Source organism: Clarias gariepinus, chromosome 1, assembly GCF_024256425.1.
Source record: "Clarias gariepinus isolate MV-2021 ecotype Netherlands chromosome 1, CGAR_prim_01v2, whole genome shotgun sequence".
In the NCBI taxonomy this organism is placed as follows: domain Eukaryota; kingdom Metazoa; phylum Chordata; class Actinopteri; order Siluriformes; family Clariidae; genus Clarias; species Clarias gariepinus.
Window position 1 is genome coordinate 14,850,903 of NC_071100.1, and position 24,098 is coordinate 14,875,000.

The 24,098-nt window shown below is 39.9% G+C and overlaps 1 protein-coding gene across 1 annotated transcript in view; it reads right to left on the bottom strand.

The window, feature by feature from the left end:
* Positions 1-648: 648 nt before the first annotated feature.
* Positions 649-24,098, bottom strand: part of LOC128529060 (histamine H3 receptor) — a 29,875-nt gene continuing 6,425 nt past the window's right edge. The window contains exons 2-3 of the mRNA XM_053502373.1: positions 16,048-16,214; positions 649-1,506 (exon numbers count right to left, since the gene is read on the bottom strand). Coding sequence (XP_053358348.1) covers positions 742-1,506; positions 16,048-16,214 — 932 coding nt within the window. The 3' untranslated portion in view covers positions 649-741. The remainder of the gene's footprint in view (positions 1,507-16,047; positions 16,215-24,098) is intronic.

Below are 24,098 nucleotides of genomic sequence, written 5' to 3' on the forward strand. Positions count from 1 at the left end.
AGCGTCATGTTGCGGTGATTGGCAGTGGTTTACCATTAAAATACATAAATAAAGTGCAGTTGTAAAAAAAAAAAAAACGATGCGTCTTCCAGAACTTGAAATAAAGCAATCCACTCTGGAGAATTCAATTCCGGAAATTGAATTGTGATGTCATCACATGACCTGGTAGGAATAGTTTAACTTCAGACTCTACTGTAGATCAATAAAAGCATGGCTACACTACTAGGCAAGCATCGGATAAAAACATTCATACTGTTTATACATACTGTATGTATGTGAGTTAGATACCTGGAGAGTTCAGATTATATCCTTTAAGAAATGTACTAATGTAGAAACACTGCAGAAATCTAACATGATTTGGAAAATCAAGTCCTGAAAATGTCAAAGCAGGAAATTAACAAATTCAATGTTGTAGCCGATTAATCGTTGTACATCTTTATTGGAAGAAACCGTCCATGGTAAAGTGTATAGCTGTCCATGGTATTATGTTATATTCTTTAGAAGTAGTACCAGGCTAATGTTCTAAATCTAGGGGTCTTATTAAAGGTGCTTTTAAACTTATCCAGGGGAAGCAATGTTGAGGAACAGATAGACTCAGTCCTTTAAAAGTTCAGGGTCTTGGGTTCTCAGTGTGGGTTTCGTCCTGGTTTCTTCCCCTCTTGCAGAAGCATACATAAGTGTACATGATCCACCACAAACAACAAACACATTGTCTGTCGAAAACTATTGGAGTGAGCTAGACTATCTCTGGTTGTTGGAGGCGTTATCTGATGGTGCCTCAGTGGTCCGCTGCTTGGGGCACAGGATCTTTGTGAAAGCCCTGCGGAAGCTGCTGTGGCACAGAGGATACAGGAACGGGTTGATGGCAGAGTTGAGCCACAGCAGCCAGAAAGTCACTTCGTACAAGTGGTGGGAGACACAGTGCCCCCTGCAGGCAGCACGTATAATCATCAGCAGTGTGTACGGTGCCCAGCACACCGCAAACACGCACACAATCACAGCTAACGACTTTGCAATCTTTTTGTCCTGATTCAGGCGCGTACACTGTGAACTCCGTACGCTCCGTGTGTCAGTACGTCCTGCGGGCGACGAACAATTATCGACTTCTGTTTCCGGCTTCTTCTTCGTCATCACGACAGAGCTGCGGCAGATGTAGGACGCCAAGCGGAGCCTCTCGCGCTTAGGGGAAGTCATGCTACGGACCTTGGGCAAGCACGAGTCCTGTTGGTAGCGGAGCCTCCTCTCACGGATGCTCCGGTATATGCTGAGGTTGAAGAAAGCCACAGAGAGGAAGGGGAAAAAGAACTCGAGTGTAGAGGCGGACAGCAGGAAGTACCAGGTGTGGAAGAACTCAGCGAAGCACTCGTCTTCAGGGACATGGCTCTCTCCCGTCACCTCCTCCCACAGCAAGATGGCCGGGCCATACAAGAGGAAAGCCAGAACCCAGACGGCAGCCATCTTGGCGAGGGCACTACGGGTCATCCCTTGCCTTGCCCTGTATGACACCTTTAATTCATAAACAAGAGCAGAAAAAAAACAGGAAGTTAATAATTTAGGCCAAAATAAAATATATACATGATATTAAAACAATACCTCCAACATAAGTTTAGCTTAATTTTTCTCTTGTACAGTATATATCACTCACTCATTGTCTATACCGTTTAATCCTGTATTTAGGGTCACGGGAGGGGCCTAGAGCCTATCCCAGAAGACCTGGGACACCCTGGACAGGGTGCCAATCCATCACAGGACTCACACACATACTACGGGCAATTTGGAAACGGCAATCTACATGTGTTTGGACTGTGGGAGGAAACCCACCAAGCACAGGGAGAACATGCAAACTCCATACACACAGAGATGGGAATCGAACCCAGACACTGGAGGTGCAAGGGGACAGTGCTAACCACTACACCATGGTGCCGCTGTCTTTATTTATACAGTGTGTATATATAACACTATATAATAATCTAATACTGGATAAATGGTGTGCTCAGGACAAATATACCTACACTTACAGTACAGTATAATGCACATAGACATTATTGTACTGATACAAGTGTTTTTTGGATGTAAATATCAACATGTTCTTGTATTAAGAAATATTTTAATCACTGCAGTGCTCCAGGTATTTGGAACAACATCTGTAAAAATGCTGCTGTAACCATATTGACTGGTGATGCATGTTGGTTACTTTATGCTGGGTCACTCTTACGATATACAGGCCTCAACCCCCAATTCGGATGTGCACATCAAACACTACAGTTAATGAAAGGTGTGCCTTTTAATCTGCTGTGAAATAATCAAAACAATGGAATTTATAACCTATAGGCCCTTACCATAGCATGCCATGGCGTGGTACAGTATGTGGGCTGCAGTGATTAAAGGAGATGGATGGATGGATGGATGGATGGATGGATAGATAGATAGATAGATTCAAAAATGGATGCTCCACTTGTATATTGCATAAAAGCAATGCAGCTTACAGTAATTTTTTATTTTTTTTGTACCGGGTGACAAAACAACTTATGGAGAGACACTAACACAAGTGGTATTGAACTGATTTTTAAGGAAAGTGATGGTTTCTTAAAGAGAATCATTACTGGTGACGAGACACGGATCCATCACTACAAGTCTGAGAGTAAACGGCATGTAGTATAGAACGGAAAAAGTTAACAACTAGATGGAAAATTCATCCAGCTGCTTACCGTTTTCTGCGATTCTCAATGGCCAGTGTTGGAATATTATCAGGAACAAAGTTCAACCCTGCTCATTACAGTAAGATGCCTATTGAAGAGCTAACGCCTAAAGCTCTGATAAAACGCAGAGGACTTGCTATCCAAGGGTGTTGTTATCTTGCGTGACGATGCACATCCGCACACCTCCGCCCACGCTTCCAACACTCTGCAGAAACTTCATTTTAAGGTGTTAAAGGATCCTCCCTATAGTCCTGATCTTACTCCAGGAGATTTTCACCTGTTTGGTTTCCTAAAAGCAGCCCTATGAGGACGCATTGGTTGCTTGTGGCTTGCTGCTCAGCCTAAAACAGGTTTATAATGAGTGGAATATGAAAGCTTGGTAATGATGGACAAAGTGAAAATCTGTGTACTCTTACAACCAGAGTGCGTAGGTAGATAGATAGATAGTACTTCATTACCAAAAGTACTCTTATGAATTATGGCACATGTAAACATTGTGATCTGACATGTTTGTGCAATTAAAATATAAATCAAGCAGCTGCCTTTATTGCACTGGACACTTACCACTTGCAGTTTATTCTGTAAAGTGTATAAATGTGTGTATGGTACACAGTGTCAGTTCTTATTCAGTTCTCGTACGGCTGTGGGGTTGAAACTGTTCCTGTGAAGTGTTTGTCTGTAATGTGCTGGACCTAAAGCGTCTCCCAGAGGGCAGAAGGTCAAGCAGATGGTCTGAGGGGTGTGACAGGTCTGTCGGTCTGTTGGTTGCACTGCTGTTGGATACGGTGAGCGGGAAAATATTGTTGTTTATCAGGACAAATCCAGTAATCATACTTGGTGTCCATGTCCATGCCAGGGATCAATGCACAAACCGGGATGATCCATAACCGAAACGATGGACAAGGGACAAATGGGGTTGATATGGAACACAACAACATGAGAACAGGCAATTATCTCATCAGTGACTGTAATAACACGTTTCTTAACCCTTCCTTTAAAGGATGAGTCCACAAACTATCCATACTAGATATGAAAGTAATTAATATTAAATGCGCCTGACTAAGTGCTAATGCATTAGTAAATAAAGTTAAATGCTTTACACACTCAATAGTATGTTTTCCATGTGTACAACATTGAATGTGGCATATATACAGTATACAGTACATACTGTATACAGTATAAGAGCTGCACACTTGCATACAGACTCGCTCGGATAAAGGGAATGTAAAATCCTAAGCTGTTGATTGAAGAGCACTCGAGTTAGATCACTCACTCAGAAGAGCTCCTCCTAATGACCATATTAAAGAGCCGCAGCTGCTGTGTGCGTGCCAAGTCTCTGTTACCTGATGATCTCCGCAGCTGTGTCGGCCATTCATTGTTATTCATCACGCTCACCTGACCTTTTAGAGCTGGCGAAGTGGTTTGGCTTTGGGGATTTTAACATGTTGTGACCACAAAGTGCTACAATGCCATGTGATGCCTAGGTGGAGTTTGGAACCTGGTGGCCATGATGAGTGTTAAATAATCTGCTGTTTTTAAACTTTTAACTGATTTGTCATCAGTTTGATCTCGATCCTGGTGGGCCAAAAGAGGTGGGTCCCGAGAACTCGTGTGGGGGTGCCAGTCCATCTCAGGACACCATGCACACACTTGCACGCAGGGGATTATCTAGAGTATTCAAGTCTAACTGATGTTTTCGGAGGAACCACAGAACACTAAGGGTTCTCCAAGGACCATGGTTCTTTGAGGCAGTAATGCTACACCAACATATCCACTGAGTTTGTTTCACTGCTTTGAGAACTTTATTCACTGACCATTTCATCAGGTTAACCCTCCACCTATAACGTTTTTATGGCTATAGTCCATGCTAACCATGGAACCTTATGAAGGGGGAGACCAATGGAGAACTACTGCCTACGATATGCGTTTTATTTCTCTATTATTGACTATTAGAGTCTGCAGTGTGTTATTTTAAAAAATGATCAGATCGTCTCCCATTCGCTTCTGTCTCCACATCGCAGCATGTGATTCACGTACGTGCTCCAAGCCCACTCTGTATAATAGATGCAGCCCTAAAAGTGTGTTTGAAGCACCTTCAACTCTGCTTACATTCTGGATTAAAATCAAAGAGGAATTTCCTGAAATCGCCACAAAAGCATAAAAAAATCCTGCTTCCATTTTCAAAAACCTATCTTCGTGAGACATGAGACAGTGGTCGTCTGCAGTGACAGCAATGAAAACGAAATTACGGACATGAGCAATACACTTTAGGTTTTACTGCCCCCCCCCCCATCACTCCTGGATGGGAACGTCTTGTTACATGGAAACAAGATCTAGGCTCACTCTAATTCTGCATTATGGAGTTATATTTATTATGCAGTCCATTATGCTTTGTTACGAGCGAGTGTAACACACAGTAAGTGCTCATGAATCTAAGGATCCGAGAAAAAGGTTCAGGCTTCTCATTAGGAGATCAAATCCCAGTCATAAGATCAAGCAACTTATTCCAGGGTTTCACTAGAGCTTGGATACCATCAAGGTCGAAAGTTTTCTCAGTACACTGTACCCATGATTGGATTGCCTGCTTCATGTCTGAAACGCTGTTCTCCCAGGAACTCGTTTAATCACCCAAACATGAGAAAATGGATCGGAGCGAGATCGGAACTGTGCGGGAGAACTGAGCTTCTGTAACGTGCAGGTGGTGTTAGTGGTCGATTTTCAAGGATCAGGCGATCCTCTTGCTAAATGTTCATGGGAGCGACTACAGTGGGCTCTGACACACAATTATGCACCTCAGCAAAACCAGATGAAAAAAAAAAACAGTTTAATGAAGTTGAGCAATGTGTGCAGAACATAAGAGATTGGATGTTAATTAACTTCCTTCTGCTTAATCCTGATAAGACAGAAGTTCTAGTCATAGGACCACAAGCAGCTAGAAGTTAGCTTTCTGATCACACTGTGATTTTAAATGGCCTTTCTGTTCCATCAGGTGCAATAGTGAAAGATCTCGGTGTGATTATAGACTCCAGCCTTTCATTTAAAGCTCATGTAGATAATATCACCAGGATAGCATTCTTTCACGTCAGAAATATTGCCAGGATAAGGAATATGTTGTCACTAAACGATGCAGAAAAACTAGTTCATGCTTTTATCACCTCTAGGTTGGACTACTGTAACGCCTTACTGTCTGGTTGTTCAGCTAGGTGCTTAAACAAGCTTCAGTTAGTCCAGAATGCAGCAGCGAGAGTCCTCACTAGAACCAGAAGATATGAGCACATCACCCCTATCTTATCCACACTGCATTGGCTTCCTGTGAAATTTCGCATCGATTTTAAAATACTACTCTTGACGTATAAAGCATTAAATGGTCTCGCGCCGCAGTATCTGAGCGAACTGCTAGTGTCTTACAATCCGCCACGCCAACTTCGATCAAAGGATGCAGGCTGCTTGTCAGTACCACGTATTATTAAAACTACAGCAGGGGGCAGAGCTTTTTCTTACAAAGCCCCGAAATTATGGAATAGTTTTCCTATTAATGTTTGGGACTTTGAACTTCTAGTCTCACACAGTATGATGCAGATCAATCCCTGCTATCTGTTTTCACCCAGATGGGGATGGGTTCCTCTCAAGGTTTCTTCCTATTACCATCTCAGGGAGTTTTTCCTTGTCACAGTCTTATCATTTTGATTCATACACACATTTACATTTCATACAAACTTAAATGATTCTGTAAAGCTGCTTTGCAACAATGAAAATTGTTAAAAGCGCTAGACAAATAAAATTGGATTGAATTGAACCGTTTGCACCTTTTTAAAATGTTTTATTGTGTCTAAGAGTTTCATCACCTCATCGTACTGCGCTTGATGTCTTCTGTAAATGTCAATTTGGTTTTATGTCTTCAATCACAAGAAACTTTAATACAGGTCTCGCTTTGACTTCAACATGCCTTATAGTAATAAACTGCAATATTTCTGTCTCCACGTGTATATATGGTAAATTTAATTTCGCAATTCTGTCATCCTCTGGGAGAATTCTGGAAGCAATTCATTATTTCATAAGCTTTCACAAGACCTTTATTATTATAGGGGGTATTCCACAAATATGAGATGATACACAACATGTGTTTGGACGATAACCTTGTGGAATCTGATATGATCAGGAAAACATAGAGGATATGAATGATTCAGAGTTACAGGATAGACATTCTGGCACAGAAAGAATTTTTTAACACTATTTATAGTATATAGTGGAACTAGTAGTAAATAAGGCTAGAAAAGGGCATAATTAGAGAAAATCATTCTGAGCTCTTAATTTCTAACATCTAAAATAAAAGAGCGTTTTTACTAGAGACTAGAGTCATTCTTGAAGTTTATGACTTTGGGGTTAATGATAAAACAGATTAAATATTATTGAAGTCACATAATGTTGCTATTATTAAACATGTACTTCTGCATATAGCTATTTATGGTTATCCTAAAATTTCTCTTGAATAGCTGCATTTAATAACCTATTTGTTGAGATTTGAATTTGATCCATGATAAACTGATTTATCACCCAAATGGGAACGCTACTCCCCAAATCGAGTGTTTTGATAAACTGAGTCATACTGAGACGTCCTGGGAAATAACTTCATATTTCAGCAGCTTGACAAGCGGTAAATGTGCTAAGACCTCATTTATCAAGCTTTTAGTGAAGATGTGTGTGTAAATCTTTTCTTAGGTCAAGCTAACTAAACGTTCAAAGGTACAAATGTTTCAGTAGTGCTGATTTTTCTTCATATTTACAAGCATACGATGATCATTACCAAATTACATGAATGCTTAATTGCCTTCACGTCACATTTACAGTAAATGACACTCACTCATAAAACCCAAAAAGGCAACGCTCACAAAGCAAACAAACAACGAAATTAGGAGTTAAATTAAATCTTCCAGTAATACAGCTCGGCTATTGCAGTGCCTCGGTTAATTCCTACACACTAACCCCTTCTGCTTTTTCTTCAAACTCTTTCTAATTAAATGGCTAGACTTTTTTAATTTATGGGTTTAATTCGAATCTCTTCTCTTTTTAAGTCAATTATGTGAAATTAACACGTTCATTACATCCCTAACTGAAATAATGAAGCCAGTTGAAAGCGATCAGCCTATAATTTTAATTAGTTAGCATCTATATATAAGCGCGAAATCCTCAGACACAAGGAGGGGGTAGAGGTGTATTTGGAGTGGGGTTGGGAACCAGCATCAGTGCATGGTTATGCCAGTCTCATGCACTCAGTCCCTCTCTTTACCATCTATCCTGTACAGGGTCTTGGGAGGCCTGGAGCATAGGATGGGGTACACCCTGGATGGGGTGCCAATGCACATTGCACATTTATACACAGGGAATTTGGAGACGCCCATTTTGCATAATCTGGATGTCTGGCCACCAGTGTGACCCAGAATGGGACTAAGCAGTAAAGATGATGGATGGATGGATGGATGGATGGATGAATAGATTGACAGATGAATGTCTTTGGACTGTGGAAGGAAACTCACCAACCCCATGGACACAAAACCAAAGGCGGGGCTTGAACCCTGGAGGTTCCACTACAACACCATTCTGCCTTTAAGTCAAAACATAGCAGGGATGGTTTCTGTATATCAAAAGGAAAATGAACTAATAAACTATAGACATAATGGTGTCTGTTTTTTATATGTAAGCTCATACTATAAAGTAAATAATAGCACTATTGTATAGTGTCGTTTTCCCTGCTGGTTCACATACAGTACAAGATTGCACATGTTTTCCACCTGATGCTTTTCATGACAGAATCCGCTCATCCTATCCAGGCTTGAGACCAGCACAAAGGATGCCCTGTATCCAATGGCAGACAAGAAACCAACCACTGAGCCACCAATGCCCTGTAACAGTATTACCAGTACTTTCTCTGTAGCTGTACTGTATTAGAGGTCAATTTTAGGTTCTGGAAATATGGTGTATACAGTATTCGTCTAGATAGTTAAACTTACCTATAAACTATGCATGTTATTGGACGATTCCAGTACCAGACACACCAGAGAATTTATTCAGACAGTTTTGCATGAGGTAAAGAACCATGACGACACTGTTGATACAGTATTTACAATATTTTCTGCCATATATACCTTATTTCATCAATGTGCAGAAATATATATTACAGAGACCGTTATTCATAGACCTGGTTGCACGACTTTTCCTTGAAACTTTCCACCATTTTGAAGTGCTTGCTCTCTACACTGCCGCACCCGTTTATTTGCATTTTGCGTGTGTGTAGGGGTTTATTTTTGGGGACGTACAGTACACGATGTACACATAATACACATAATACATAATACAGCTATCATGCATGCACATACTGTATGTGTAGTTAAAAGCAAGTATATTCCAGCCATTAAAGATACGTGCATACACACACACACAATAAAACACCATATGCACTCCCTCGCACGCTCACAAAGTGTCCTTTGCTTTAGCCGCCAGACTGAGAGTAATAATGCACAGAATAGTTTAATGTCAAAGGGCTGTCTCATGAGTTTGAATCTAGGTTAATGGATGTTGGTTTATTGAACGGGGAGGGGGTCGGTTTTACCCCTTTCGCACACACTGGTCATTTAAACTAAACTAGATTTACTTTTAATATTCAGATTGATAAATGATAAGCAGGTTATTTGGTCGTATTTATTTATTTATTTCTGTCTCAGATTAAGTTTCTTTCGGGTCACTCCCAGAATTGTTTTACTGCCAGGGTGTCTTCTTGATGCATACAATCCTTCCACCACATTGACGTCTTGTATTCCTGATGTGGAGGAAAAATAAATAAATAAATAAATAGAAGGCGAGTTTAAAAAAATGCATGCGTGCACGGTAGCACTTTGTCCTTCACACACTGGAAGAGACCACTGATTACATGTATTTCAGGCCTTGAACTTTCCCTCCAGCGCCGTTTTCATTATAGCCTGCAGCCAAGGCGATGTACTTCACTTCACTTCCAAGAAACTACAGTGTACACAACGGGAGATTGTTTTTCCCTGAAACACCTGGTACAAACACTGTTCCTTTAAACAGCCCGCTGATGGATGGTTTCCCACTTATGATCACAGCGCTGCTGCTTTCTGTCCCTCATTTGCACTCATTAACCGGGTTTCCTATCACACTCATCTCACGAAACGCTAAATCCAGCCCGCCGCCATGTAGCAGCGCGTGCGCTTCTTGTCTGTGCGGTTGTTGCGTGTTCTCGGGCCGCACTTCGTCCCCTTTGATTGAAGCTACAATCGAAAGTAGAGTGGAACGCATAATGGCGGAGTGTGCGAGATCAAACAGTACACACTTCCAGATTAAAGGCTGAAGATTACACTTGTGTAGTTCGAATGCACTGTTCTGATGTTAAGGGTTTGTGTGTGCGTTGGTGTGAGAGAGAGAGAGAGAGAGAGAGAAGGAGATGGACTAAAAGAGAGAGAGAGAGAGAAAAGCAGACATTGTCGGGTTGGCTGGGTCAGACGAAGCTCCTGCGACAGCTTTGAACCTTTTGTAACACTTCAGCGCTGTATTTAGATTCTCATTAGATCAGTAGGTGGCCACTTAGAACATCACGGACATAACATTAACATGACACGTTTATAAACACACATAGCTTAGTGCTGAAAAGTTGTTTTCTTTCTTTCCATGTTTAAAATTACATCATGCATCTATTAATCAATAGGTTCTCAGTATAACGCCTATACAACCTCCAACCTCAAACCTCCCCCCCACCCCCCCCACCCCGCCCGCCCGCCCAAGTCCCATGGGTCTTTTAGTCTCCAGTCCTGTCGAAGCCCCCATCCTGTAACTGTTTTTCTCCTTAACTGTGTGCATCCGTTCTGTGTTCAATCCTTAATTTGTGTGTCTATTTATACTCTGCTGGTTTTCCGCCCCCCCGTCTCAATTTATATCATGTCTTTAAGTCTAACAGCAAATTCACGTCAGACATGCCACCGCCCGCATCACATCAATTCCTTCGTCAATTACCTGCCATGATTCATCTCCTGTTCTGTAAAAGCTACCGACGCTTTCGATTGTTAATCTGTATTAGCAGCTTCAGCATCCGATTATTCAATTATCAAATCATTTGATTTTTTTTTTGTTTTTGAAATTTGTTTTTCCGGGAGATTTGTACTATTCACGAGACAGATGGCATTAGCGGGTAGTACTGTGGCCTCGCCCCTCCCGGGTTAAGGGTTCGAGTCCAACCTTTGGGTCTCTGTGTGGAGTTTTTTTATGTTCTCCCAGTACTTGGTGGGTTTTCTCTGCATACAATTACTTAAATAAGTATATTATAACAATTTGAGAGTTACAACCTGCTGACAGCCACTAAATACACCCAGTGCCATACAAGATTGTATAACAGAACGTCAGAACACAATGAGCTAATCTAAACCTGACTCCATTATAGCAGGTGAAAAACTAAACAATACGAATAAGTGGGCTGCGATGCCTTGGCACCCTGTCCAGAGTAAACCCTGCCTTGTAGCCTTGGTCTCCAGGGATAGGCTCCAGACCTCCTGCAAACCTGTATGCAGGATCAAGCAGTATAGACGATGATGGAGTGAGTGAGTAGGGGGCTTGGCGTTACGGCAAAAAAAACATTATCATGATTATTCTTGTTAATATTAGACAATATCGATAATAAGTTTAATGAGCTATTACAAGGCTATGTATTTTATAATAATCAGCAGGAGGAAAAAAAAACATTTTATTTATTTATTTAATTATTTATCAAGGCACACAAGGATGGAGAGGTACTTAAATAAAAATAAATAAGGATAATTGAATGATCCTACCTCGAGTCCCATTAAATAAAGAAAGAAAGCAAAATCAACTGGAACACTGACCTAACATCAATACGATGTTAATAAGCAATGAATATTTAAAATTAGGGCTGCCATTATTAAGCCGTTAATTAATGCGGTACAATTTTTTCAACATAAAGAGCTGATTTAATTAAATTCAACTTTATTTGTATAGCGCTTTTAACATTGTCGCAAAGCAGATTTACACAATAATAAGAATTTTTGAAGTTTGTATGGAATATGAATGTGTAAGAATCAAAATGATGATAATGTTTAATACGGATAATAAGGATTGTAATGGCTGCCATAAACGGGGCACGGTTACATTTTAATGACATTTTTAACGAAGATAATAAGACGACTGAGAAAACATCAGCAGGTGTGCGGAATGGCGAGTTTCAATCAAAAAAAAAACTTCTAGATGAAAGTTTGGATGAAACCCAAGTTGTGTGCTCGAGCTACCTTTACGGAGAACTATTTTCACAAGAATATATTGACTGTAAGATGCGGGAGCGGTGAGCCAGGTGGTTAAGGCTCAAAGATGTTGATTGTCGGACCAGAGACCCCACCCCGCTGTTGGTGGGTTGCCACGCCCCGTACTACCCAGTCCCTGCATGCTGTGCCGGTCCTATTTGCGAGACAGTTTGGGATGTTATAAAACTGCATAACCTGTTTCCTCTAACCAGTTTGTCGTGCGTTTCTTTATTAGATTCAATTCCGTTTAATTGTTTTTGTATAGCGGTTTTCCCAGTAGTCATTGTCGTAAAGCCGCTTTACGGAATCCAAAGAAACTTATGGAAATTCCAACATGACATGTTTATAATACAAGTGAATCTGAGTATTTTAAAATTGTAATTAATCGTGATTAGACAGCACTATTAGAAATTGTTTATATTCTACCAAGTATTTACAGTGTGTAAGTGAACTGGTGCGGTGAGAATCTAAATACAGCGCTGACGTGTTCGTTGTATTGCCGGATTAGGTCAGAACTGCTCTCCTACACAATTAACACACAAACGTATTCGGATCTCGGTCAGAGCACAAAAAAATGCCATACTGCTGACACTGGTTAACGGTGTGCAAAACCTAAACACATTTAATGCAAACATGTCTCTCAAAGAGGGGATTTCACATAAATTCCCTTGCCTTTTTCATTATTTAAAAAAATAAGTTTATATTTTTTATTTATATTTTTAATTTTTTTATATTTCATTTAATACTTACAGTATATAACTATTTTAATATCCACGATTCCTGCCATTGTCTCTTCCCTGGCTTGCAAAAGATTTTAAGAATCTCGTCACCCTTCGCTTTTAGGGGAAAGATTGCACATTTAATGGAACCTTCAAAATGTTACAGCCATAGACGTAATCAGCCTTCAAATGCAGCCTTCAAAGGATGCAGCCCCTGAATTGAGACAGATGTGTGGTGTCCTTATGTATTGCCCTTATCCAGTCGTCCTATCTACAGTAGCATTTTGTTGTTTTTTTAATCCTCATCAAGAAAACTTCTATCACTGTGTATCGTTATTCCATTGCTGTGTGTTCCTCTCTTTATTCATCTTCCTTTAAAGATCCCATATTTTACTATTTTTTTAACAAGTTAACACAAGTCTCAGTGATCCCTCAAAGAGTGTTTGTGTGTGTGTGTGTGTTAAATCCCCTGCTGAAATAACCCTCAGATAATGATTTTTTTCACACCCCAATCTCCCTTTATGTTGCTTCTCATCCTATGCTGCTGTTGCAATATAAATGTAAATAGATGAACAACAAGCTGAAAGAGAGGATATTCCTATTGTTATTCTTATATTCTTATGTGAGGTCACAACGGAAAGAAACTGAAACTGGCTTGTTTAACCGAGACATTTTTTGTTTTTATGCACGTGCACTGGAGACCCATTTGACTGTCCAAATAAAGGACAATAAAGTAAATTTTGCATGACCGGTCCCCTTGTAGCGTTTTTTGCCAGTATCAATCTGCAAGTTAACCATTTCACCTCAAAAAAACAAAACAAAAAAAAAAACATGAAAGGCAACAAGAGCGGCACTTCATGATGCAATTATAAAGAGAGAAACAGCTGGTGACCCAAATAGGAAATCCTCTCTAGACCAGATGTCTCATTTTGGTTTGGTCCTCGCAGGCTATGCGGTCAGTGAAGGCCATAAGCCTATAAGGGATGATGTGACCCCGATTATGGAGTCGATGATCAGTTGATTTCCTAAATCATGAAAAAAATGGCAATTGATTTTAATTGATACCAGTTTCCAAAACATTTTTTTTTTCAGTGTCCCAGTATAACTGCTATGTAATGGAAATGCCAATGTGTATAAGTGGCATTCTTATATGGACTCCAGAAGCTCCATATGTGTTTTAGTTGAACCTTGGCATGCATTTTTGCACGGAACGAGGGTTGTGGAATTTGGCCCTAATTACTTCCATTAATTAGGGCCAAACGAGACAAACTTCACGGTTGATGGGCAAAGCAGAAAAATGTACCATGAAAGCATGAAAAACAACCCTAATATTGAACTATTGTAATGTACTTATATGTACCTTAAATTTGATTTGTTTTTGACACCTGGGGGGAAAAATCCTGAACTATCAAAGAAGCATTGAACTGTGCAGTTAAAACTATTATTAATCAATCATCAATGTTTTTATAAACTGGGTTTCTAAAGCACTAAATACTGAATACAAGTCCAACTCCAAGACAATCCAGTGTGAGAAGTAAAAGTACCGAAAGTCCTTGATATCCCGAAGCAGCAGCCCTAACACTGAGTCACGTAATTAAGTCATTTCTGTAGAAAAATCACTTGACATATTTTCCAGTGCTTCTTCAGACATTCTTGTAGATCTAGAGCACTCGACAGCCGCTTAGAATCGTCACGTCTGTCTAACGCATCCCATATGAATTCTGTCACTGCGATGACCCTGCCGCCCGTTCTGACCTCGAAGGTGAGTTGTTGTTTTTTTGCTTCTTAAGGAGTCTTATGCCATACTGACTGGCATTGCCGTAGACTTGGTGAATATCGGCAGAAAACCCACTGGACAGCTGTAACTGACAGCATGCACAAATAGACTACAGCCTGATTCTCAGAAATGCAAATTACAAACAGACTCGATTACTTTAGGATATTAAATTCTCTCCTGTTGGACGGAAGGCTCTGTTTCTGCCATTCTGGAAAACTTTGGGCTTCCTGCACACATTTAACCCTTGCAATGTGTCGCCTCTTTAAGGTGAGATCCAGTGTTTATAGCAGAGATGAATCCTCACTAGTTATCAGGAATTCTTTAATATGTCGCCAACATTTATTTTATAACCCCAAAAACTGTATTTTATGTATTTCGAGTTGCATCCCAAGATACCTGGAGGTTATCTCAGAGATCTTAGGGTACCAATCCAAGCATGCAAGAACATGCAAACTCCATGCACACAGAGACGGGAATCGAGCCTGCCCGGTAATCGAACCCGGACCCCAGAGGTGCAAGGCGATAGTGGTAACCACAACACCACCGTGCCGCCAACTGTTTGCTATTTTTCATTTATTTATTTATTTTTTAAATAAAAATCCTATAAAATCCACTGCAAATTTCTTAAAGAACTTGACAGCAGGTCATGATGTTCTGAACCTTGTACGACATTGTCAAAACATTTCTCTCGCTGTTTTTCCTCTCCACACACACACACACACACACACACATACACACACACAGAGCTTTGTTTTGTAAATTGCTTCTTCAACTCAATATGCTTGCTTCTATTCAAGGTCATGGTGTTTACCTGGAAATTAGGTGACGAGTGATGAGAATGAATAAATAATTACTACAGGAACAAAAGGTGGTTAAGTACAAGCATTAAAGCTACACAAACCAAGGAGTGAGTTTCCTGTCACTGACACCAAAGTCTGTCCATACAGTATGTCACAAATTTCCTCGCAGTTAAAAATGATATCAACTCAGCTCAGCTGGTTCATCAGGAAAGCATTTGTTCGCGAGTTTAAATCCCAATGATGCTGTAGCCATTGAGGGCCAGGAGACAAATGAGCCAAACTGCCCATGCTCTCTAAACGGGGCGGGGCATACAGTATTCCCAGTATCTGTCAATCAAGGGAATTATGGGAATCTGACGATTATGTATGTGGAAGAAAAGGTAAGGAATGATGGCACTTTGGCCAAGTGTGTTATGGTTGGCTGGGTTCATACAGTATGGTATACAAATTGTCTGCATTAACGTGCATGATTAGCCATCTATGCCATACTTCAGTGTTAATATTTGTTAGCTAATAGCGTTTTGGTTTCCTGGCAACCAAAATCTTTCCAGTGCTATGAAAACTTTTGTAAGATGCTCTACAAATGCTCTTTTTTTCTGTATGAATTCCTCTTGAAGTCATTCCTACATACTAGACCTCCAGTATGTGACACTCCTGATATTAAACAGGCACTTCGGCTTACATCTCATTCGGCACGCGGCGTAAAAAAGAAATATGAAGTGTTAAGTGGCTCACCGCTCTGGTGACGGAGAGGAAACGGTCGTAGCTGATGAGGACGATGTTGAAGACGGAAGCGGTGCAGAGGAGGTAGTCCATCACCAACCAGAGCTTGCACAGCCCTCGGCCCAGCATCCATTTGCCTGTCAGGATGTAGGGCAAATACACGGGGATGCAAAAGGCCCCTGAGGAAAACACCAAACACATCAAACTTCAGCAATATCCTTTAAGACAAGGGGTTATCGATTTGTGTCCAGGTTTCTGTCCAGAACTGCTTTTCCCGCATAGATATACACCTGATTTAATTGAACAGTAATTTGATATAGTAGTTCATTCCGTGAACGGAGTTGGTTTAATAAGAGATCAGTCTCTTTATTATGGAAAACATGGAAAAGAGGGAGCCGGTACATGAATATATATGGGACTCGAGCGAACACTTTTAAAGCAAACAGTCAGTGGGAGTTTTAACAGGGACATCTATGGCATGCATGATAAACCCCTCAGTATGTGACTGTAATGTAAAACAGGTATAGTGCTGTGATTAAACCTGAAGCCTCTGCATGCATATAAATGTTAAATTAGTCCATAAGGGCAATGCTTAAAATCCTAATTGCCCTGAGCACACAGTACACTTACTTCCCAGCCTTGGAGTTCAGTCGCAATGCTTTAGCAGCTTCAGACACTGTTTCTACATCGGTTCTTAGATCCGGATTTATTAATATGTTCAAAATATGCTTGATAAAGTATTGCAAATAAACTTTATAGACTGGGGGTAATCCGAAATAACCCAAATCATCATAAGCAGTGCAAGTCTATGCAAAAGCCTTATATATATATTTTTTTTTTTTGCAGAACAGAATGAAACACTTCCTCTCAAGCAAAGAAAAAAAAAAAAAACATCTGTACCAAAAATAGGTTTATTACAACACACAAGCAGCTATAAATTATACAGTGAAGGTATGCACTTAGAAATGCCAGTTGTGCTTGTATAACCAAACCAATCTGTCTTCCATTTTACAAACACCTCCCATGGGATGCATCGCTCAATATCACTGTGCTTTTAACAAATTTAGATATTTCATTCGAGGCTTTTTGTTTTGGATTGTTTCACAGGCAAAGAGCCTTTGCTGATGAGACCAGACAATGTGAAATATGCCCAGACATGTTTAAGGTAACAGAAAGGCTACAATAACTCAAGTAACCAGGACGCGTTCATCAGTAGCGGTGAGCAGAAACACATCTCAGAATGCACAACCTGTTAAACTTTAAGGTAAATGAGCTACAACAGCAGTAGATCCAAATCCAGAAGAGTGGGTGGGCACGGCAGTGCATGGGCACAGGCTCGCCAAAATCTTACAGGTGAGACCTGGATAAATGTAGCCTGGTCCATTTTTTTTTTTTTAGATGGTAGGGTTAGAATTTGATGCCAACCGCTTGAATCCATGGACCCAACCTGTCTTGTGTTCAAAGTGGTGTAACGGTGTGGGGAACGATTTTTGAGTTTGTTAATACCAATCAATCACGGTTCGAATGCCTCAAACGATTTGAGTATCTCTGATGACCGTGTGCGTCCTTTTCATAGCCACACTTCTTACATGATAATGCACCACGTTACAGAGCAATCATTGTCTCAAACTGGCTTCATGAGCATGAAAAATAATCAGCTTTTCAGTGGCCTTCCCAGGAATCAAATCCTAATTCCATACGCCTTTTGGGATTCACAGCGGGGATTTCTTTTAGGATTTGCAGGATTTAATCATGTCACAATTGACCAGAATCTCAAAGAAATGTTTCCGACAGCCTGTGGAACACATGCTGTGAAGACCTGAGGCTGTTTTTAAGAGCAAAGGAAGAGCCTTACCTGGTAGTACTAATGCACACTCTGAGTGTTTCCTCAACCTAATGTTCAATATTATTTGTATAGCACTTTTAACAATTGACATTGTCGCAGTTTCACACAATCAAAAAAACGATTGAAGTTTGTGTAAAATGTGAATGTGTAACAGGGGATGTGTTTAGGTTAATATGGAGTCCAGTTCTTTATTAGAGGCTCAGGTAGACTGTAGGAAACTCCAGTCCTGAACTATCGAGCGACTGAAGTCACAAGTCAGGGAACAGCTGTCTGCATCAGCCGAGGACAGGACCGTCTTCGTGAAAAAGTGAAACTGTCCCCAGTCTCTACACGCAATGAGATCTCCAACCAGAAGCAGGACACCAGGACGAGTCAGACAGGTCCAGGGGGCAGAGGGGGTCTGGATCACTAGCAGCTCAGGAGTGACATGTATGGCTCGACAGAGATACAGTTCAGTGCAGACTTACAGTTAATCAGGGACTTTTAATTAAATAATAAAAATATTTTTAAATTTGAGCAGGATATCTTATGGCGTGTTTCCTCCGGGTGCTCCGGTTTCCTCACACAGTCGAAAGACATGCAGATCAGGTTAATTGGCGTTCCCAAATTGCCCATTGTCAACTACGAATGTTAGCTAGCTACCACGCTGTTTTCCGCGATATATTATCATTTGCTACTGAAGATGAAACGGACTCTGCAAGGACAGAGACAGAGCTCCCCGGACCAGTTACCCTTCCTATTGCCTTTAACCACAACCGTCCTCTGTTGACTCAGAAAGGCTCTTTTGATTCCGACACCTGGCAGGTAAAAAAAAAACATATTCTGGTAAAAAAAAAAAAAAATCACCTTCCTGACCTTTGTCCAAGCAGGAGGTGTAGCTGACTTCAAAGTGACGTGCTGTATCTTATACATATCGTGGAATGCATTCACTCCCAAATATTCTATGTCACACTTGTTGGTCAGGGTATTATGCGATATCACGTACATATACATAAGGAACAAAGCTGTCTAGTTCTATACAGTCTCTCTGTGTTTCCAAACAGGTCTGTTTATCTCCCCCTACACCCCATGACACAGCTAACAGAAAGCATGGTATTTTGTTGCCATGCTGCCGGAGATGATAAAGCACGCCCTTTAGCAGTTATGCCCGTAAGAATTCACATATCTCTTCATACACTGCCAACATGTCCTTCGCGATGTGAGCCGTCAACACGTTCTTCATATACTATACAGAAAATAGTGAGGCATGTCAATTCTGTGCCCTGTTCCTCAAGAGGCTCGACTCAACATCCAGTCTTTCGTGTCAGCTGGACTGAAGCAATCAGCTTGACCCCAATCACCGAATCAAAATTGAAAAACCAGTCACCGTGAAAATGTAATCACTTCCAGGTAAGTGCACGATGCGAAAACGCCATTGTGGCGAGGGTGTTTTAATTACAATTACAGGAGTGATTCCTATTAGGTAAATCATATTCCTTAAATACAAATCATAATAAAACTTTCATTTGAGGTCATATCTATAACTAATTCAAGTCATTTAAAAAACATTTCATGTGGTCAGGGAAATCGATTAGCTATCACTGTTTTAGCTAATCGTTATTATATATATATATATATATATATATAACGGATATAAGTTATAACTAGGGAATAGTAGTTATAATTATATCACCAATACGAGAAACAAATGTGTCATGTTGTCGTATTTTCACTTAGCATAAAACATAGTTTTTCTGTTAACCTAAGAATGTCAATCTCTCTTGTTTTAGCTAGTTAGCTAATTCGGTTTCTTAGTTAACTAGTTTTGTTGCTTTTATGTTAATTAATGCTGTACAGTACTGTATGTACAGTAGCACCTTGGTCCTGGAGGAACGTTGTTCTGTCTCACTGTGTACTAAATTTTATATGATAGAAATGACAATAAAAGCCTACTTGAACTTAAAATATAATGAAATCATAAAATCAGATGTTTTTTTTTCCTTCGTCCAATGAATTAAACCCGCAATTAGGAATCTGCCTGATTAATCATGAATTGATTAACTGCTGTTAAGATTTTAACTGATTAAAAATATATCAACTGACAATGTTTGTTTTTGCATAATACTGTAGGTATGCTCACATGCTCATATATATACTTAGCAAAAAAAGAAACGTCCCCTGACTGTAAACTGTGATCTTAAATGCCTACCTTCTGTAAGCTGTTAAGGTCTTAACGACCATTCCACAGGTGCATGTTAATTAATTGATTATGGTTAATTGAACGTGCATGGAAAACATTGTTTAAACCCTTTACAATGAAGATCTGTAAAGTTATTTGGATATTAGTTGAAATACACAGTCCTGAAAAAGGGACAATTCTTATTTTTGCTGAGTAATATATATATACACCTGTATGTATGTGTGTGTGTATATGTGTTATGCCACCATGCATAAATTCTCCTGTAATGTTACTTATTTATCTATTAATTTTTAAGTTATATATGGAAATACTGAATGATTTTGTACATAATTATGCAGACATGATAAACATATATAACAAAATTGGTACAGCATATAATATGGTGCCTAGGAATTTGCACAGTACTGTATTTATTTACTTATAGACTAAAAGGAGGTGAAATTACAGGTTAGGTACAGAATGAAGAGCAGTATTTTCAACAGTCTTATTGTTTGTTACCTCTGTTTAAGGTATTTGTGCTTCCTTCGCTTGTCTTGCATAGCTAATTTTCTGGGATTGTGCCGCTAGAACTGTTGAAATTAAGGATGCACAGATTCATCAGATGTACATCAGTATCAGCTTGTTAACTGCAAATGAACTGCCTTTGGACGAAGCTTGTTTTTTCGTTGCATGAATTTTCCACTGGTTTCGTTTATGTTTTTCAGCTGTGGTCTGATTGGGACGAGTTCGGGGAAGATCCAATGGCTGGCACCCAAAACAGCCTCCTTTGCCAGAGCATTATAACACAGAGTGATGTAGGGACTGAGGTAGAGGAACTTAGGCGCTAGGAACAGCTGATTAGCTACTTGCTTGGTAGTGACTTCCACACTGTACCAAATAAAACACTGTCTATACAACTCCAGTATCCAGAACACTACATTTACTGTACTGTGTCATACATGACTGGGATATATATATATATACAGTACAGGAGGGTTGGGGTTACAGTAGGTACACACTTTCAAGTTCAGTTTAATATAACAAAAAAAGGTTGTTCCACCAGTTGGTATAACCACGATACTAAGCTTTTGCTTGTTGATTGCTGCATAGTTATTTATTAGTTATGAATTGTTCAAATGCTCAACTCCTGCTTAAAGGAAAGGGAGAATATGTGAAATTCCTGCAACGATATCTGATAAACAAAAGATTACCATAATCTGATTTGTAATATCTTATTACAAAACTCTACTACTTTTCAAGATATTTGTCAGTCTGTTAAGAATTTCTAAGTTAAACAGCTTTAAACATCAATGCACTTTTTCCATAACAATGCATATAAGACACCTAGTGTGCGTTTATACACCGTGCTTTCCAAATATCATCCAGAATTCAGAATTACTGATGCTGTTTACTGTTATTCACACGTATACGTGAAAAACTTTGTGTTTTTGCCCTCATTAACTTTTGTATTCCCGTTGATGTGAAATTACTCAATCTCGACCGACTGGGGCGAATGGCACCATGACTCAGCATGACAGATCAGAGACAAACTTTCAACGCTTTTGTGGCATTTAATGAGCCTGTCTAGGCACAACGTGTGGTCATGCATACATTTGCAAACATGTTTTTCCTTTTTCTGTTTTACACCCTAAGGCTCCGGCTTCGCGGAAACGATACCGGTTTTAAACGCGCATGTCGAAAATCTACGAAGAAAAAATAGCACAGATTTAAGATCTACTCCGCAGATATGAGTCATTATGTGGTAGAAAGGCATGCCGACGTCGAATGTCATATTAGAATGTTTAACTTAATATAATAATTACATAAATCTTCAGAGAGCTTCTATCAGATTTACTGGAGGAAGCCTGATCTATGATCTTAAAGTGAGAAGACGTCGTTCTTCCAGTTTGTGAGAACTAGTGAGAATGGAACAAGGTCCAGCACATTTCAAGCATTTTGTCTATATACAGTTCCAAAGCAAACAGTATTTGTTTTTTTTTTCCTCAGTCATACTGGAGCCTCTATAGACTACAAACACAACAGTCTCATCCAGTAGGTTAATTATTAAGCCCTTTAGATGCATACATCTGTCTCTATATGGAACATGTCATCATTTGTCGTACTACTTTTGTCACATTTGATGCCAAAAGCAATTAAAGAGATTCTGCCTGTAAAAAAAGAAAATATAATACAATAATTTTCATGCATAACATGAATTTCTCCTGTCTCTGTGTGCATGGATTTTGCATGTTCTCCCTGTGCTTGGTGGGTTTCCTCCGGGTACTCCGGTTTCCTCCCACAGTCTGAAGATATGCAGGTTAGGCTAATTGACATTCGCAAATTGCCCATAGTGTGTGAATGAGTGTGTGAGTGTGTGTATGTGTGTGTGCCCTGCGATGGATTGGCACCCTGTCCAGGGTGTACCCTGCCTCGTGCCCTAAGTCTCCTGGGATAGGCTCCAGGTCCCCGTGACCCTGAATAAGGGATAAAGCGGTATAGAAGATGAGTGAGTATGATGATTTAATTGAAAATAAAAAAATGACATTATCATTTAGCTTGGACTGCATTGATACAGATTTTCCGCATTCACTCTAATTGTGAAATGACTAAATTCATAAAAATACAGTGCAGACGTCTTGAATCCCCTTATTTATGAAAAATTTAATTAAATAAAATACTGTAGATAAAATTAAAGAAATGTAAACAAACGATTTACTGCAACAGGCTGTATACTGCTGTATACAGGATCACGGGAAGCCCTGGAGTCTATGCCAGGGGACTTAGGTCTTGAGACGGGGTACATCCTGGACAGGATGCCAATCTATCACAGGGCACACACACATACACGCAACACCAATTAGCCTAATCTGCATCCTGGGAGGAAACCCACCTAGCACAAAGAGGAGGGGAATCGAACCCAGAACCTGGAGGTGCAAGCCGATAGCACTAAGCCACCGCGCTGCTGTATTCAGCACCACCAGTGCACTAGTACATCATCTGTCATCATCTGCACCTGTTTCATGCCTTAAGTTGTTCATGCCTTAGATGTATTTTTTATTTTATTTTATAGTTGAATGATTCATAGGTCAACAAACAAAACACATTGTTCTGAAACTGCTCCGGTACGGGTACTGGAGTGAAAAACAAGAGACACAAAAGTCCTTAAGGATTCCTTGAAAACTATTGCTCAAGATCATGAAAAATACAAGTCAGTCTGGCTGTTTGAAAGCAAATTATAAAGAAATGAGTGGTAGCTCAGGAGTGTTGCACAATACTGTATAGACTGTATAATTTTCTTATATATTCTAAAAGAAACCTTTTCTGTCAGTGTCAAATATTTTACTGTGTTATTATTCAGTAAAAAAAAAAAATTTTACCTCTTACTTTTACATCTAACCCATATGTGCTTGTTGAACAGTCCAGATTTAGTCCCTTTGCCGTTATTTCTGGCAAGGCTTTCCAACAAATTGAACAAGGCCAGAGCTCTGCGAAAGTTCTTTCACTAGCTACTTAACTACCCATGAGTTCAAGAAGCTTATTGCTCTTTTGTACACAGAGGTATTCTCATGCTAGAACAGGATTGGACCTTTTTAAAGGGGTGTTCAAGTTAAACCAGGGACTTGAATGAATAAAGACGTAAAACAATCTTGCATTCACAGAAAACTTTTAATGCAAATGTTTTAACGAAGGTCACACATCCAGGGTTGATGCACATTACAGGAACTCGGCTGGGAGTTAATGCCATGTCCCCTGTACAGTCCTGACCTCGCTCCAAGTGACATGTTTGGCCATTAAAGGAGTTCCTGGGAGGCCAGAATTTCCATCGTGAAGCAGGCAGTCTGATCATGGCTCCAGCGTACTGAGAAATCTTTCTACCTTGATGGTATCCAAGTACTAGTGAAACACTGGGATAAGTGCATTAGTGTAGCATTAGTGTTACTGTAGGTTATGACAATCAAAAGTCTCGGTTTGACTTGAACGTGTAAGAAAATGGTAGTCATACACTATACAGAGACGTGTCTTGTATCTATCATATCAATCCATTCAGTTGTATTAGAT